At 40.3% G+C, this 18,488-nt stretch overlaps 1 protein-coding gene across 4 annotated transcripts in view; it reads right to left on the bottom strand.

Moving 5' to 3' along the window:
* The window catches only part of rasgrf2a (Ras protein-specific guanine nucleotide-releasing factor 2a), a 44,830-nt gene extending 29,678 nt beyond the window's left edge, over nucleotides 1-15,152 (bottom strand). For all 4 annotated transcript variants that reach the window (XM_088355913.1, XM_088355916.1, XM_088355915.1 and 1 more), the window contains exons 1-7: nucleotides 14,691-15,152; nucleotides 9,636-9,742; nucleotides 6,589-6,736; nucleotides 2,428-2,517; nucleotides 2,081-2,334; nucleotides 1,932-2,011; nucleotides 1,668-1,861 (exon numbers count right to left, since the gene is read on the bottom strand). In XM_088355913.1, coding sequence (XP_088212039.1) covers nucleotides 1,668-1,861; nucleotides 1,932-2,011; nucleotides 2,081-2,334; nucleotides 2,428-2,517; nucleotides 6,589-6,736; nucleotides 9,636-9,742; nucleotides 14,691-14,975 — 1,158 coding nt within the window. In that variant the 5' untranslated portion in view covers nucleotides 14,976-15,152. The remainder of the gene's footprint in view (nucleotides 1-1,667; nucleotides 1,862-1,931; nucleotides 2,012-2,080; nucleotides 2,335-2,427; nucleotides 2,518-6,588; nucleotides 6,737-9,635; nucleotides 9,743-14,690) is intronic.
* Between the last annotated feature and the right edge of the window lie 3,336 nt (nucleotides 15,153-18,488).

Genomic DNA, 18,488 nt, shown 5'->3' with positions numbered 1-18,488 from the left:
CAATTGTTCTGCCCAAGGTAACTAAATCATAATTATCTTTGAGTGACTGACATTGGTTACTGCTAACTGTCTGGCTAAATAGGTCGGATAAACTGAGTCTTGGGAAATGGATGAGTTAGTGCAAAATAAGTGTACAACTGTAAAAACTACTAAAACGCTAACACATAAAAAACTTACTAATAGGCTAACTAAAAAAAACTTCCTAAACAGGTAATTCTCCTACAAATTATTTGGTAGACTGAGCATTTACCTACCTACTTAGAGTGACTAAATAACTAATAAACCAGAAAACCAGTTCTATAATTATATCAAAACTCAACAATTTTAAGATCCTGCAACTGTAGTTAGTAAACTGACTAACAAACTGTGTGATTACCTGATTTAAAAAAGTATCAGACTTAATGACCAACTAATGAACCAGGCAACTGTAGAGCATTGACATAACTGTCTAATTAGATAAAAGACTGACTTGACGACCAACTAACTGAGAAACTAACAACCACACAAAGTTGCCGAACCCACAAACCAAAATAATTTTTAAATTTATTTAAAGACCAACTTACTGAGTGAGGAATGAACCAACCAACTATAGTTAATAGAGTAACTACATACATTTCAAATGAGATAAAAGACTGACTGACTTGACTATCAACCAACTGAGAAACTAGCAAACTAGTCAAAGTTGCTGAACCAACCAACCAACCGAACAACCTAATTTTTAAATATATTTTATGACAGCTCGGGGGCCTTGGTGGTAGGGCGCCTGCCCCGAGCCTGGGAGATTGCTGGTTCAAGCCTTGGCCGACTCATACCGAAGACTTACAACACTGATACTCATTGCCTCCCTGCTTGGCCCTCGGCATTAGGGGCTGGAATTGGGGGGTTTGGTCACCTAATGACTCCCAGCACATATAGCTCCGGTATATATATATAATAGTATTTAATGACAAACAAACTTGGTGACTAACTATGTAGCTGTCGTTAATGAACTATTTGGCAACCTGTGGTTAACTAACAAAGTAACTAAAAGACTGGATACATAACGAGTTGAACAATCTCTTTAAAAAATAAAGTTATTGATCCATTTGACGAGGACCTAATTATCTTTTTAACTGAAAAAAATCACTGACTTAAAAACACTTACCGAGTGATTAGTGAGCATTGTAACTGTAAAAATGGTTGCACAAACTAAACTAAGTAACCAACTAACAAAATACATAACTAACTAAATAAACTCACTAAAGACTGATTGAAAGAATAGTTTTCCAATAGATTTACAAAAATAAAGTTGTTAATCCATGCGACTCACAACCCAACCAACCAAATCATTGATTGACTTGTAAACAATCTAACTAGGTGACTAATCAGTTAACTTAAGTTGCACCAACTACTTACTGGAAAAACAACAATGCCATCAAATACAGTATGTTTAAAGAAAAAACTAACATACCAAACGCTAGTGCTAGTTCATAAACAACTAACTCTAAACATTACCAACTATTACTACTCACGACAATATGTAATTTTTGCTGGCTGGTTGTGGACGGATTAAGCATTGCAGTGCACTGTGAACAGTTCTTGGCGAAAGCCTAAAACTGACCTACTGGGATTAGTGCCTGAACGAGTGGTCAGATGCAATCGTACGATCTGGGCAAATGTTTGTCTACCTGGAACATGGGGTAGGTGAGAAAGGTCTCCAGCATGCGCCCCTCGCACGCAGCGTTGGCCTCGTACTGCTTGAGCAGCTTGTCAAAGTCTCGGTTCTGCTTGCAGTTGGCCAGAACCTGGAGGCTGTATTGATGGTTGCGCACAAACTCTTGGTAGATATTCAGCATGGGAAGGAGAATGTCAAAAAGGTCCGCTGCATGAACGACAAGCATATGGTCAGCGATCTTTCCGGCAAGTCGGGGAAGAACCTGTCAGCGACTCACCGAGGACCAGTGTGGGCCAGTTGGCCATGCGAGCGTTCAGGCCCTGGTGGAAGATCTGGTGCAGAAACATGATAGTCTCGCTGGGGAAGACAACAAGCGAGTTTCAAACTTCTATCCTGCTTCTATTTTTGGTTTTTCTTTGTCCGCACCTGTTGAGGAAGATGCTGCTGACGTCGTGGTGGCTGATGGGCGGCTTCTTGGAGCTGGCGGCCATGCGCAGCGGTCGCAGGAAGCAGTTGACTAAAACTGACAGCTGGTTGACGTATTCCGTCTCGGCCTCCACCATGTTGAAAACAATGTGGTTGCGTTTGCGCATGCTCTCAGCGTGCGGCGAGCAGATGTAGTCCTGGACGATCAGTTTCCACTTTCTTCGACATAGCCATCCCCGCATGAAGCTCTGCACCTGGGAGAGTGCCAGTATCACTCAACAACTTACTCCAAAGCATAAAATAACATTAAAAAGTCTCCAGAGCAGTTTTGACCTGGAGGAACCTACCATCTTGATCTTTTTGATGTCCGGGTCTTCCTCGTCCAGGAGGTTCTGGTTAGGGTGCATGCGCTCTCGAGTCCTGTTGAGAAGCACAATCTGGACACCAGACACAGGCAACCACGTTATTTGGATTATTAGCAACAGCATTTTGTACATAGCATTTACTGTTACATGCTTTTTTTTATACATTAATAAAAAATGTGAAGTCTGGGTGCGCATTATTCACGAGGTTCTATGGAAGCACTGTAAAGTACCATATTTGTGTAATGGTTAATCAGTCAAAAACTATTGCTAAGGACGATATCAAATTATGTGATGCAACAGGAATCAAACTCGGGTCACAGTGATAAGAGTACCAGATCATAACCACTAGACCAGTAGTGATGTCGGTAATGCACAAAAAGGCATTCAATTTAAGCTCATTATCGCACTATTTTTAGTCACGGTACCTTAGAAGAATGCTAAAGAATGGAGAGAGCAGAAAGTAGCAGTGAAAGCTATAAATAAATGCAATAAAACATGACGAGGGAAACATTGGTGTAAGCATGGGTTGCAAACTTATGGCTCATGAGCCATATATGGCACTTTTCATGAGTACCAGTACATATAGCTCGGATATAAAATTGTGTTCTCATAATTTACATCTATAATGGTCTAAATATCTTAAACAGTTATTTGAGGATAGCACACGCATTGTTATTATAACCCTAGTTAGGTTAGGTCCAGTAAATGAAGAGTATTCTCCCCACTACAGCTTACAATTAAGGTTTCACTCCAACAGACTGCGTCTTGGCTGTAAGGAATCTTTTATATGGAAGTTCATTAAACAATTAAGGTCCACTGTTGAGACAATTAATGATGAAAACCAACAGAAATTTGATTGGGTGAGTGGTAAGGGTGGGCGGAGCTATGCATAGTCAGCGCACTTCTGTCTGCCCAGTGCCGTCTGCACCGCAGGTAGATATGTCAACATCCTCGTTTGCAATCAAATCTTAAGTAATTGCGGGTGGTAGAATATTTGTTGATATGGGACACCGGCTCTGGCATTATTCTTATTTTATAAATGTTATTGAATCAACTAACATCAAAATGGGAAATAGAATGTGTTGAAAAATTCGATTTTGTCTTGAAATGGTATGACTCTCTCAAAAAAAAATCGAAAACCTTTTGCTATTATAGCTATTTAGGTCAAAAAGGTTCCCAAGCCCTGGGTATAGCATGATGAATCAGACTTTGAAAGACATTAAATAAATACCATGTAAATTTGATGTTTGTATTGGGTTAATAGTTTGTCAAAATTATTTTAATCATAGATACACATATTCAGCAATGTTTGCCACTTTCAATGCTTAGTTTGAGCTGAAAAAGTGAAAAAATGTTTATACTGACTTTTTGAGCATTCATTATACTCCAAAATATAAATTCCTATCAGATAGATAGATAGATAGATAGATAGATAGATAGATAGATAGATAGATAGATAGATAGATAGATAGATAGATAGATAGATAGATAGATAGATAGATAGATAGATAGATAGATAGATAGATAGATAGATAGATAGATAGATAGATAGATAGATAGATAGATAGATAGATAGATAGATAGATAGATAGATACTTTATTCATCCCCACAGGGAAATTCACATTTCCAGCAGCATCCCTGCGCTGAGAACAATACAATAATAAAGCAAAAAGAATACAATATACAAATACCCAATGTGACGTGCTAATACCCACTGTAGCGTGTTATATAGAGTATCTAGATAGTGCTACACAGAATACACATTGCAATAAAATTCGGTAATATGCAATGTAGGGGGTGTGGTTTAATGTGGGCCTTTACTCTGCCAGGTGGAGTTAAAGAGCCTCATGGCATGAGGAAGAAAAGACCCCACTCATGTTATTTTTCTTGTTCTCTATATTTAACTTATTCCTTGAGTAAAATAAGAAAAATAATCCAATATCTAATGTGGCAGATTTTCTCATCTTAAAGGGACAGTGTGTATTCCCTGACCACTAGATGTGACTGTATTGATGTGAGCAACTGAAAACGAGTGTTAAAGACCACATTGAAGCATACGAACTACAGTGACTCAAAGTGACCGATCCACACCATTTTCCTTATCATTTTCCCCAGTCTTTGGTGAGTTACCTGAAGCAGTAAGATAACGGACAATTATGTCAGTTCATTTTAGGCGAAGCTAATGTTAAAATAAATCAGAATTCATTCATAAAAATTGCATGTTTATATGCATGTTCATGTATTTTTGCTTTTTTTGTTTTTGTTAAATGAATGTATTTTTTCACCACCAGGAGGCGCAAAATAAATAACACACACATATTCAGCTATCTGCCCTGAGATTATGCCAAGTTTACAAAACAGTTCTTTTTAAAACAAAAAGAATGTATAATTTGTTATGATACGAAAATAAATTGCTAAAATGAAAAAAAAATGTGATAAGAATGGGTAATAATGGGTAATAATGCAGTGTAGATCACAATTATCAACAGACATTAGCATACAGCCATCTTGGATTAGCATATTAACAAATCCTGAATTTAACATCAAGTCTAGCATGTACTAAATCCATTCATCTATTCCACAAAAATCCCATTTGGTAAATTAATGGAAAAACATGTAGTAAAATAAGTAAGATAGTAGAAAATTTTCACCAAACGTTCTAGAACTGTTAGCAAATATGCTTATATTGACTTATTTTTTGTATGTTTTTCATCTAGTTAAAGAAATATTTTTTGAAGAATTAGAAAACATACGTAAAACAAGCAGACTGATGTACAAGCTTCCATATCAGAGAAATTTGCTCATCTAAAAAAATATAATTCATAATTTACTAGCAAAATTACCGTATTTTCCGCACTATAAGGCGCACCTAAAAGCCTTTATTTTTTTCAAAAGCTGACCATGCGCCTTATAATACAGTGCGCCTTATAATACAGTGCGCCTTATATATGGATCAATATTAAGTCGCAAAGTCTTGCAACTTAGGCAAGCAGCCGCCGACTAGATTTTCCCCCGAAGGCGAGGTAGTCCGCCTTGTATGCTGGGATTTATATACCGGCGTTTAATTTCCTAAGCAATGTGTCAAACATCATTTGAATCAGTCACTATTGACTAAAGTTATTCGGAGGTAAAGGGGGCGGATCCTTTTTATCATTTACAGGCTCACATAGGCTAAAGGGGCGAAACAAAGCCTGCAATTGGCCGAAAAAGATGAATGTGAATCACACGTTGGGTTGCATACGGCATAGAGAAAACATTGTTTACTATTCTGTATTTGAAAATATTTTACTCTCCTGGATTTACTACACTCACGGTTGTAAGAAGACCATGGTTACGTATCATTATTGAACGTGATGGCTGCAAGAGAACTTAGGTGAGCTATGCGGCTTTATATTTTCCCGGTATCTTGTTTTAGAACGATCTTGATGTTTCTGTTGATTCTGATGATTCTACTTTTAAACTTAATTCAATTCAAAGTGTTTATTGTTAGATGCACAGTAAAGAACCCAGTTTCCCTGCACAATAAAATTCTTACTTTGCTGTCCACACAGTTGCCGGCAAAAAATAAAATGGAAACTAAGAAATGTTTGGCATTTCTTGAATCCCAAGACTTTAACCTTCCGAATGATATTTGGAACGATGCATTTGAGTGATTGGTGACATCGTACAGACACTGTTTCCGTACATGTCTGAGACACGTATTTGCTTTTTTGCAAGCTTTCGGAATGTTAAGGGGGCAATAAGTTTGACTGAACTAACTTGACTGTTTTGTCGACGTTCCCATTGTAGCGCCTTATAATCCGGTGCGCCTTGTGTATGGAAAATATAGGACCAAAAAGTATTTTTTGGGGGTGCACCCTATAACCCGGTGCACCTTATAGTGCGGAAAATACGGTAGTTAAATATAAAGTGATTAGGAAAAAAAAATGGTACCAACCACCAATGCAAGTACCTGGTTAGCCAGGCTGCTACATTGCAGTAATCCATCTAGTTTATATAGACATCCACTACATATTTTGGCTTATCTGTTGTCCTCCCAAGTTTGCATGTGTTATAGCATTTAGCATCTACTATAGGCAGTAATTAGGCTACAGATGTTAAGTTGTGGTCTTGTGATTTGGAATTAGAGCAAGACGGGGTACCTCTGCCTTTAGCCTTTCGATCTCAGTGTCCTGTTCCTCCAGTTGTGTGCGGAGCTGATTGGCTGCTATCTTCTCTGTCTCCATGATTTGGACCAAGTGGATGTACTTCTGCATCAGGATCTCACGCTCCAAGATCAGGTCTGAGTAGCTGACAGAACACGTACGACAGCGTTACTAAAATCATGACTTGTGACTTCCAGAAAAACTTCGACCCAACATTTAACATGTGTCATGAGAATCCAGCATTTTAATGAACAAATATTAGCATGGAGAATGGTTTAACATTTAGCATCTACAGTACATTAAGCATATAGGGATAGTATTTGGATTTAGGGATTAGCATACAAAAAACACACATAAAATGATAAATAATTTCCTTCCAACCATCCATCCATTATCTGCACCGTTTATCCTCAGTAGGGTCGGGGAGAACATGCAAATTCCACACGGGAGGGCACGGTAGCTGGACTTGAACCCTGAACCTCTGCACCATGGGGCTGCACACAAACCCCCCCCCCCGCCTAAATCAATTCCTGTTGATAATAAATTTGGTTTTTATGCTGCCACATGTTCTACATTAGGAATGGGACAGTATGCTTTTTGTCACGATTCGATTGTATCACAATACCAAAGTGCCGTTACGATTTATATTACAATTCTCGATGATGCGATTTTATTTTCTTTCCTGAAAAACAAGCAACAAACAAAAACAGGCACCTATTTAATATTGGGCTTTCAATCTTAAAATAAAAAAATACTGTTGAAATGATACAAAAATACTACTACAGTAATGCTATAATACAAAAGTACTACCACAGAAATACTACAATTGAAACACGACAAAAATACAATTACAGTAATAATACAAAAATACTAAATAGATACAACAAATATACTACAATGAAAATACTCCAATAATACTACTAAAATTCTTCTGCAGAATACAACCAAATGTACCACTATGGGAATTATACAAAAAATAATGCTACTATGAAAATACTTATACTTAACACACCTCTACGATAATACTATAATACAAACAACTACGACAGAAATATTTTAAATAGAAATACTACTAAATAGCTACAGTAATGTTAGAAAAATACTACCACAGTAATACTATAATACAAAAATAGTACCACAGAAATACTGAAACACTACAAAAATATAATTACAGTAGTAATATAAAATGACTAAATGTCAGAACCAGAACAAATGGTAGACCCAAACGCGTAATGTTTCACTCAAAAGTTTATTAGGTTATCGAGGAAACAAACGGCAGCGATCCGGTGCTCGCTGGACAGGGGGAGCAAGCAGCTCATGGGATCGGAGCGTGATCAGAATGCGGAAGTGGATTTGCCGGAGGTGGAGATCAGAGTGTAGTCAGTGGTCAAAAAGGTCGTTAGCCGGAGCGGGAGATCAGAGCGTGGTCAAATGGACAAATCGGGTCGATAGCCGGAGCGGGAGATCAGAGCGTGGTCAGTGGTCAAAAACGGGTCAATAACCGGAGACAAACAGGAAATCAGGAACAGTCGAGTAAGATACGGATGAAGACAGGACCGACGGGAGCCAGAGTCAAATGCTTGCCTTGCGTATGCAGAGGTTCGCTGACGGACTGACCAGGAATGACTGGAGTACTGGGTATAAATAGGAGGGGTAACAATCAGGCAACTAGCAGCAGCAAACGATCGGGGACAGGTGAGTGCAATGAGTAATCATGACAACTAAATACATACAAAAAGAATACTACTATGGAAATACTACAAACATACTACTAAAACACTTAAAGAATACAATGGTAAGACTTAAAAAAACAACTTTACAGAAATACAACAAAAAATACCACAATAGAAATATTACAAGAAATACTACCAAAATACTGAATCACTATTACTATGGAAATACTTAAAATACTTCTAAAATAATAAAACCAAAAATACCCCTATGGAAATACTACAAAAATACGACTGAAATACTAAAAGAATACGACTACGGAAATACTTCAAAAATAAAACACAACAAGAAATACCACTATTGGAACACTACAAAAATGATTCCCACTATGGAAATACATTAAAAATACTTCTACAGAAATACAACCAAAAATACAGCTACTGTAATACTATAATACAAAAAACTATGACAAAACTACTACTAAATAGCGACAAAATACTAACCACAGTAATACTATTATACAAAAATAGTACCACACAAATACTACATAAATACAATTACAGTAATAATATAAAAATGCTAAATACATACAAAAAAATACTACAAAGGAAATACTTCAAAAAACCTTGACAGAAATACAACCAAAAATACCATTATAGAAATACTACATAAAATACTAACAAAATAGTAAATCACTGTTACTATGGAAATACTTTAAAAAAAATACTCAAACACTAAAATATTACTACTATGGAAGAACTTTGAAAGTACCTTGACAGAAATACAAACAAAAACACCACTACCGTGATATTATAATGCAAAAATACTACAACAGAAATATTACAAATGAAATACTACTAATTACAGCTACAAAAAAACTTAAGAAATACTACAAAATTACTACTACAGAAATACTATAAAAATACTGCAGAAATACTACAGAAATACTAAAACAATGCTACTAAGAAAAAAAACGTACATATAGGATATGACGTCGCAAAAATGGATTCCGGTGATAAAGGTCAATTTTCAAAATCGGCAAATATAAAATCTCGATATATACCCGAATCGATTCTTTTTGTCCTATTCTACATAGAGACAACACCAATACCCTTGCACGCACGTGTGTTTGATTATCTCGCAGCAGTTCACAATTAGGTCATGGCAGTGCTTTGCGGACACATTCACACCTATTTTTTTTCCCTCGTGCATTTCTATCCAAGAGCCAGCCTCAAAATCGTATTTCATTTGGCTAGGATTTTTGAAATATCAATGCAGAATCTAGTGAGTGAGTGAGTAAAGGAGAGTAAGAATCTAAACAAGGGGTTGCACATGATAGTACTGTTTATCTGGTAGTGTACAATTCAGCTCACCTGGCCTGTTGTATGCAGTCCACCCACTCGTTGCAATCGGCTTCCTCCTCGGTCCGAAGCTCCAGAGGCTTCTGACCATCATGGCCAAACATCACCAGGAAGTAGTGCTAAAAACACAAATAAGACACATCATCTTCCGTGTTCAACCTGACTTCCTGTTTTACTTCTACTACTTTGCATTGGACATGACTTTGTGTATACCCAAACTCCCCGTTTGCGTATTGTACTCCACCGGAGTTTGAGTGAGATTCTTGTACCCAACTCCTCTTCCTGTACATACTAGTACTCCAGCATGCGAGGCACCTGTGCCCGATCCTTTGGCGCCAACTGCCTCGGACTCTGATTGGCTCCCTGTCCCTATTCAAACCCACTCCTTTCTGTCACCTATTGTCAGTCTGTCTGCAAACCTCAGTTTACACTAGGCAAGCCTTTTTTCGACCCTGACTCCAACCTGTTTTTTTGCTCCTGTCGGTCCCCTGGCTTCGACCCGTTTTTTGATCCTGATCACATCTAGTCCCCCGTCCCGGCTTTCGACCTTTTTTGTCCTCGACCACGTCTACTATCCTTTCCTGGCTTAAGACTCGCTTCCGACCCCGACCACGTCTTTGCTCTCCTGTACCGGCTACGGACCCGTTTTTGTTCCCGACACCGCCATCGTTCGCCACAGAAGTCCCGCTTCCACTTTCAGAGCGACCTGCTTCCCACACGCCGCGTCACGGATCGTGGAGGCAACCCTTTCTATTCTTTCAATAAAACTTGTAAGAAACGTATGCAATTGGGTCCTGTTTCCGTTCTGGTCCTGACACCAAGTAAAGGAAGAAAACTTGCATTTTGCTTTTTTGTTGGAGAAGAAAATTTCCAGTGTGATAACTCCCATGAATTCTCTTCACGCCTTTTTCATGGCCAAAACACTTTTTAGGACTTTCTAAGCCAATTTTCCAATTTCTCCAGTACCATTTAAAGAAGAAATCCAGTGTGACTCATGTATTTTACAGGACCAAAAATATATCTGCGATTAACATATGCGAATCATAATCCTGAGTGTGCATTTATTAAGACATGATTTTTAGATATTGAGTAGATCATGAATACATTTCTTTTTGAGACATATCTCTCCCCAATATACAGGTGTTGGGTAAAAATATTGCAGTAAGTGTGTCAGGACCAGGAGAGAAACAAGACTCAATTGTGTGACGTTTACAACAAGTCTTATTGAAAGAAAGAGGAAGGGCTGCGCCCACGATCCGGTGTTCGCTGGACGCGGGAAGCAAGTCGCTCTCGGATTCGGACTGTGATCTGAACACGAAAGTGGATCTTTCGTAGCGAGCGATGGTGGTGTCAGGGACGGAAAAACTGGTCATAGCCGGGACTGGGAGAGCAAAGCATGGTTGGGGTCGAAAACGAGTCGTAAGGCAGAACGGGAGAGTAGACTTGGTCAGAATCAAAAGAGGTCGTAGCCGGAGACAGACGGGACCAAAAACAGGACAGGTGGGAGTCAGGGTCGAAAAAGGCTTGCCTAGTAAACACTGAGGTTCGCAGACGGACTGACAACAGGGGATTGACAGGACTGGGTTTAAATAGGGACGGGAGCCAATCAGAACTTGCGGCGGTTGGCGCCACATCAGCGGGCACAAATGAATAAATGTTTTGCATGCCCCATTATAAATATCTATAATTAATCCATAATACTAGCACTAATACACATTTCATAGTCCCCTGTTTATGCTTATCATTCACTTGTCCTCTGCCAAAGGAACAAGTGAGCAGTAGTGTGATGACGCTTCATAGGACAACGCCATACAAACTAACGCTAGCTGCCGTTAATCACGAGGGAGGAAGAAATGCAATAGCACAGCAAAGCCACCAGAGAACATTGTCTGCATCATTTTTAAGCAGACTTCTTGACAAAGATAGCAACAATGTCAAGCATTTGCAAACACTTCACCCAAAATTCAAGCACTTTTCAAGGATTTCAATAACCTGTACCTGATTGCCCCTACTCTACAAACTTTCTGCATTTGAAGAAGGTATGCAGAAAGTGTCCTCTCGCACATAGTCTACTCGATACTATAGTGAGATTTATTTGTATGTTGCAATGACGTAATATAGGCGGGTGAATGACATTTGCTAGCGTGTGCCGGCATCCGATCAGCGGGAGGCTTTAAAGCTTGTGTGCGTGCGACTATGTGTGTGTGTTGATGTTCTTACATAACCAACAAGGCAGCTTGTGCGGCTAATGCGGCTTCCCTGGCAGCCAGATGGATTTAAGATGAACCAAAACAATGACAAATACACACACTTGCACACAAACACACACGAGCGGGCAATTTTGGCCACGCCCACTCCTCTAAACTCCCCGACAGGCTTGCAATTACATGAACGTCGACAAGAACTTCAAAAGTCATCAGGACTTGGAACTAGGGTTGTTAATACCACAGATGTGTTGCAATGCAAAATCTACTGCAGTCTGGTCATCCTGGTAAGGGGATTATGAGGCCCCTTCTCAAGGTTTCTTATTTTCCCCAAGTTGAGGTTTTGAGGTTTTCCTTGCCCACGTGTTGGTTTAAGATCAGGGGAAGGTGTAATTGTGGCCTGCGCAGTCCTTTGAGACATTTTGTGATTAAGGGCTGTGCAAATAAATTTTGCTTGACAATTCTTCTGACCAATTGGATACCCAACTCTTGAGTAGTCATCAATACTGATACCACATAGTAATACTATGTGTACTATAAATTTCTTTCTCTTTGCTAAAAACGACAGATTATTTTAAATAAATACATTTCACAACAAATCATTTTCCTTAATACTTGTTATACTTATAAGCAATTGGCCATTCCTTCAATTATTAAATAGGCTTCAGAATTCAGCCAATATTGATATTGGGTACCATTGTGAGTACAAATACCTTTAAAAAAGCTGCAATCTGCACTGATACCGATATCTGGTATCAGTACTGGCTCATCCTTACTTGAAACCTTAAAGTGACAGTGTGTAGAAGCCATAAAGCTATAGTGTGTATTTTTTGACCACGAGTTGTCGCTCTTTTTGTGTAATGCAACCGAGAACAAGTGCTAAATTTCACAAGGGTGAATACTAACTATGAAGACCCGAAGGGGTCAAACCGAACAATGTTTTTTCCTCATTTTTTTGGCCAGCATTTTGCGAGTTTTTTTTTTTTTTTTTGGGGCAGCAAGATGGCAGACAATGATGTCTGCTCCCTCTAGGTCAAGGGTGTCTAAATCTTTGAGAAAGCGGGCCAGATTTGGTAAACTGAAATTGTGTGAGGACAGACGATTCAGCCTGGCATTCTTAATATTCCTAATAAAGTCTTCAATAAGTTCACCCTTCGTGAAAGGTTTACAGTGCTTGGCGATCAGCGTTGCAAGCTCGTAGCTGGCCTTTGTAGCATTTTCATTTGACTTGCAGGGTCTCATGAAAAAGCACTGCTGTGCTCTTAAAACCGCTTTACCTTTTCACGGCATTCGTTTCCAGTTAGCTTTTTGTAGTGAGCATGTTTCATCTTGCGGTTCCTCTTGATATTATCTTGATATTATCTATCTACCTTGGTCATATCCCTCTTGATATTATATATTATATTATTTGAAAAAAGCCACAGTCTCTTGGCAAATTAGGCAGACGCAATTCCTACGGATTCCGGTGAAAAAAATCCTGGAAGCGACAGCCCTCACAGTCAGTTTTCCTTTTTTTATTTGGACGCCATGTCGCAAATGTGGTGGTACAAATTTCTTATATATTGCAGTCAACATTACTGACGGGCTGCGTATTATTAATTTTAGGACACAGGCCGGGGGCCAGTAAAACTGGCCCTTGGGTTGGATTTAGGACATGGCTGCTCTCGGTGAACAAACGTAATAGTTTTTCCCAAGTTATTTAGGTCCTAGTATTGTTCATATTCACATCGTACAATACGCATTGCATCATGGCGGTAGTGTCTGCCAGAGGGCAGCAAGTCAAAGAGGTGGTGGCCGGGGTGAGAGGAGTCCACAATAATGTCGCAGCAATGGCCTTTTAGACCGGGCAGAGACAATCCCATGATTTTCTTGGTTTAATGACTCTAAGGTTTTCATGATGGATAGGTAAACTAACAATAAAGACAGTACCTGAATGTAAAGAAATGAGTCAAAGCAGGAAAATTTGGATTCATTTGAATAATATTGATGGCTTCAAAGAAGAGTGCATTGGCTACATAAAACACCTTGCTGACCATGAAACCTAACTTTAAAAGCAAAACTTTGGCTTGAAACCCTATTTTGAACCTCTCACAGGCTTAAAGGGACACTGTGTAATTTTAATTGCCTCCGAGTGGTACCAAAACTTTCACACAGAAAAAAAAAGAAAATATTTGAATACTAAGCGAAAATACATTAAATGTGGTGTATGTAACCTCAAAATATTCTACTTGCTCATGCCATCTTCTGGCTGAAATCATTATTGGAGCTCCTTTTGTTGTGCGTGCAAGTATGTGAAATTCTTTGAAGCGCTTGAATAAACACTCCCTTATTCATCTTTTTGAGGGATTTGGATTGGCGTTTGGGCGGCAGTTGAGTAATTAGCACGTCCGCGGCACAGTTCTGAGGTCATGGGTTCAAATCCAACTACCACCCTTCCTGTGCTGAATTTGCATGTTCTTCCCGTGCTTGTGTGGGTTTCCTCCAGGGATTCCAGTTTCTCCTCGCATTCCAGAAATAGCAGGTCCAAATTCTCGCTCTTTGTGAATGAGCAAGTGCATTGTCTATGTCTGTGCCCTGCGACTGGCTGGCAACCAGTTCAGGGTGTCCCCTGCCCACTGCCCGAGGACAGCTGGGATAGGCTCCAGCACCCCCGCGACCCTACTGAGGAAAAGCGGTGCAGATAATGGATGGATGGGTTGGCTTTTGGACTGTATTTGAAACAGTCCTTTTCTTACTTTCACCATTTTCATCCTAAATTTAAAGAAAACCCTGACCTCGTGGAAGTTCTACTCCTTGTTTAAAGCAATAACACAGTTGGACTAAATTACCGAACCCAGCTCACCACCCGACCCAAGACGGGTACCTGCATCTTTTCGGGGGCGTCCCTGCTCCCTCCAACCGAGGCCACTTTGGGGGCAGGGGCGCGCTCACAGGTGCATCCCTCCAGTAGGTACATGCCGGACGGTCGCGCGCTCTGCTCGTTGTCGAAGTAAAAAAGAAGATTCTGGTAGAGTGCGAAGAACTTGTCAGTCCAGCGGACGTTCTCTGAGCTGCGCTTGCTCACCAGGCCGCGTTTGGTGCCTTCCTTCCGGGCGAGCAGCGCCAGGTAAAGGGCGTGGCCCTCGTTGTAGCGCACGCTCTTCTGCATCGGGACGCGCACCTGGACAGGACGCGGCCGCGCGCGTGTAGCGCCCCTTCACTCGCGGGCACTCGCGCGCCGGGTAACGGGAGGGCGCGTCATGGCTCCGTCGGCGGAAATTCGGGCAACTTTTGGCGGGGGCGAATGCTGATCAAGTCGGGTTTAAGAACAAGAGCGGTCGGTCGGTTCGCCAAAGCACTAAATGGAGCTGAAAGCGGGATGCATTGGCGCGCTAATCGGCTTTGATGTCCTCTTAAAGGGACAGACACAGCTGAGCAATACTTGCCCTTTCCAAACTAGGAATGTTTGATACCTCACATTTAGATCGCTACTGAGACACATATCTTGTAAAGCCATTTATTCCAATACTAAATATCTGTAACGTTAGTCCATACATATTTCAGGAAATATCTTCAATAGTGGTGGGCCGAGCATTCCATACCTAGCCTTCAGTGATGGCCCTTCTTGATGTGTTGTTCATGAACGAACAGGCTCAATGAGGAGGCTCTTCGAAGTAAACGACAGCTGGCAGCTCCCCACCAATCAAAAGCCGTTCCCTTTGAGACACTTTTTTTTCTCTTGTGATCGGTCAACATGCATGTTTTTTCAGCGATTCCGTGTTATTGAGTTTAAATGTGTTGAGTATAAAGATAAATTGTTTTGTAATTTTTTCTGAACATCTGTATATATTTTAATTCATGTATCCCGTCTTTTTCAGGGATACTGTGTTTTTCAAAGAAAATGTAGTTTATTCTCATATTTTATAGTTACACAAAATGAATAGTTTTTTATTTTGAATTAACATTTGTTGTGTGTGTTCCAGAGATTCTGAGTTACTTGATATTAAATTTGCTTAGTATAAACAGTTTAAAATTCAAATGAGTTAAAAGTTCACTGTAGAGGAAAAAAGTAAATTCTATTATCCATCCATCCATTTATTATCTGCAGCACTTATCTTCAGTAGGGTCGCTGGGCTGGTGGAGCCCTATCTTCGGGCAGTGGGCAGGGGACAACCTGAACTGGTTGCCAGCCAGTCGCAGGGCACACAGAGACAGACAATTCACTCGCTCATTCACACCTAGGGACAATTTGGACCGGCCAATTAACCTGACATGTATGTTTTTGGAATGTGGGAGGAAACCGGAGTGCCCGGAGGAAACCCACGCAAGCACGGGGAGAACATGCAAACTCCACACAGGGAGGTTTGATCCTATGACCTCAGAACTGTGCAACATACGCGCTAACCACTGCGCTGCCATGCTGCTAAATGCTATAATAGTTAAGTAAAATAATAGATTTTAGACTTTGGTGCATTCCGTTCCTTTGGCAGACATTTCCCAAAGCCTTCCAGAAGGGCCTGACTTTGTCATTTCCAAATGTGATTGGCTGAACCAACAGCTTTATTGACACTTATGGTTTACTACTGGAGGCCTTCACAAATATTTCTGAGGGCCCTCGGATAGATTTCTTAGCCTGGCAACAGGTAATGACTGACTATTAAATGCTTAAATCCGGAAAGCAAGGGAAAAGCAATGAGAGGGAGCGGACAGACAATTTGGATTTATCTAAAAAGTATTCATGGACTAAATAGAATTACATCACATGATACAGCTATTTTTAGGCCAGTAGAGGCCACCCCACACTTAAACACAAACAGAATATTGCATGAATTGAAATTCACCATTCCTTAAAGGAGCCATCTCCTGGCTTGTGTCATCATTCCAGCCTCTGTCAGCTCGTCTATGATGCACATGCAATTCTGCATACAATATTTAAAAAAAAAAAAAAGTTAATACATTTTAAGTTTGTCACCCCATTCCCGACTTCAACCTTAAGTCAAGCATTACAATATTATATTTTTAATGCCTCATTTACTTGATTGTAAAATAGCCAATTAAATGCAAGATACTGGTTATCAACCGTCATCAAGGCGATACCTCGATAAGCCTGCTATCGGGACACTATCGATTTATAAACGAAATTTGGCGGCAAATGTTGAAAATGAGGACATTACTCGGAAACACGATCACCGTCTTGTTTTTCAAAAAACGTACTTTGAAGACCTTTCGCAAATCCAATCGTCCTAGCGAGCAGCAGACAATCAGAGGCGAGTTACGCTCAACACGTGTTTTTATTCGTTGGACTGTCCATGTTGCAAATCAGGACATTAGAAAGTACAAAGTTCACGTCATTTTGTGCGTGCGGACCGATGTTATTAGTGCATTTCATATCTTTATTTTCTGGTGGCCGGAGAACAGAGCCGCTTTGACTTTACACCTGTTGTCAAAGACACAATGTGACGCGTAGACGCACAATGTGCTAATCTGTTAGGCTGCTTAGAGATCGCCACACGTGCACGTGCGCACACGCACCTTGCAGAGTCGTTTGTTTCGCTAGTGGGCAAAAAAAAACAACATTGTTTTTTGTTACGGGCTCGGCAGCACTTATCATCGGATCTCTTTTTGGGTTATACACTAAAAAGTCTGTGACGTCATCACGCACTAATCTTTGAGCGTGTGTTGGGTGAGTCTGCTCGCTGAGCTGTACTAACAAAACACATCTGCGGATTATTTCGAGGCGGGATGGGCTTCGTCCCCCGGGTTCAAATAGAAGGTCAAGGACGGATGCCAGATGCCGGTCACCGAGGCCTCGTCGGAAGGCATTAACATAAACGTATATCTGTATAAAGACCCATTCTCCCCTGAGACTTGTATATTTATTACATCTCCAGTGTCTGAAACTCATGACAAAAAGTTACCAGAGACCATGGCAGACAACTCTGAAAAGTTGCCTGCCCCATTTTTCACAACTTGAAACACATCAAGTTGACTAATCGCAAAAAAAAAGATTGTTGCAAAGCATTAAGGATTGATAGAATATATAATAGAACAACACTTTAAAATTCACTTTCTTATAAATCTAATTATAACATTCATTGCATGTATATGACATCGCTGTGTTCCATCTGCCATCAGTATGTACCTGTATTGACTCATCTTCATTCATGCAATGTGAAATGAGCTGCATTTTATATAGTGCTTTTCAAGTCAATGACTTCCCAAAGCGCTTTACAATGTGCTCCACATTTCCCAATAGCGGCCTTGTATTGCAGCCATGTAAGACGCTAACCTGCTTATTGGGGTAATTAGGGGTTCAGTGTCTTACCCAAGGACACTTCGACATGTAACACGGACAAGCCGGGAATTGAACTGGGATCCCTTGATCCCAAGACGAGCGCTCTACCTCCTGAGCTACTGCCGCCCCGTTGTGCGTTGTGTCGTCTACTTCAACCCACATGAACTGCTCTTTCCACGATGCTCTTAATGTACGTTCACGTTTTGTAGCGTCATACATTTTGTTAGCTTCTTTTGAATATTTATTCTGGGGCTGAGGTTTTGGCTTGATTCCTAACCACTTCTCCATTTTTCTTGTATCCTCTGTGCGTCTACTCTGGAAAATGATATGCAAATGCGCGACCTTATAACGCTCCAGAAAGTCCGGAAGCACGAAGTTATTCGATGC

This window comes from Urocampus carinirostris, chromosome 16 (genome assembly GCF_059441175.1).
Source record: "Urocampus carinirostris isolate Australia breed hairy pipefish chromosome 16, RoL_Ucar_1.0, whole genome shotgun sequence".
NCBI lineage: Eukaryota > Metazoa > Chordata > Actinopteri > Syngnathiformes > Syngnathidae > Urocampus > Urocampus carinirostris.
This window is presented reverse-complemented; position numbering and strand designations above follow the sequence as displayed.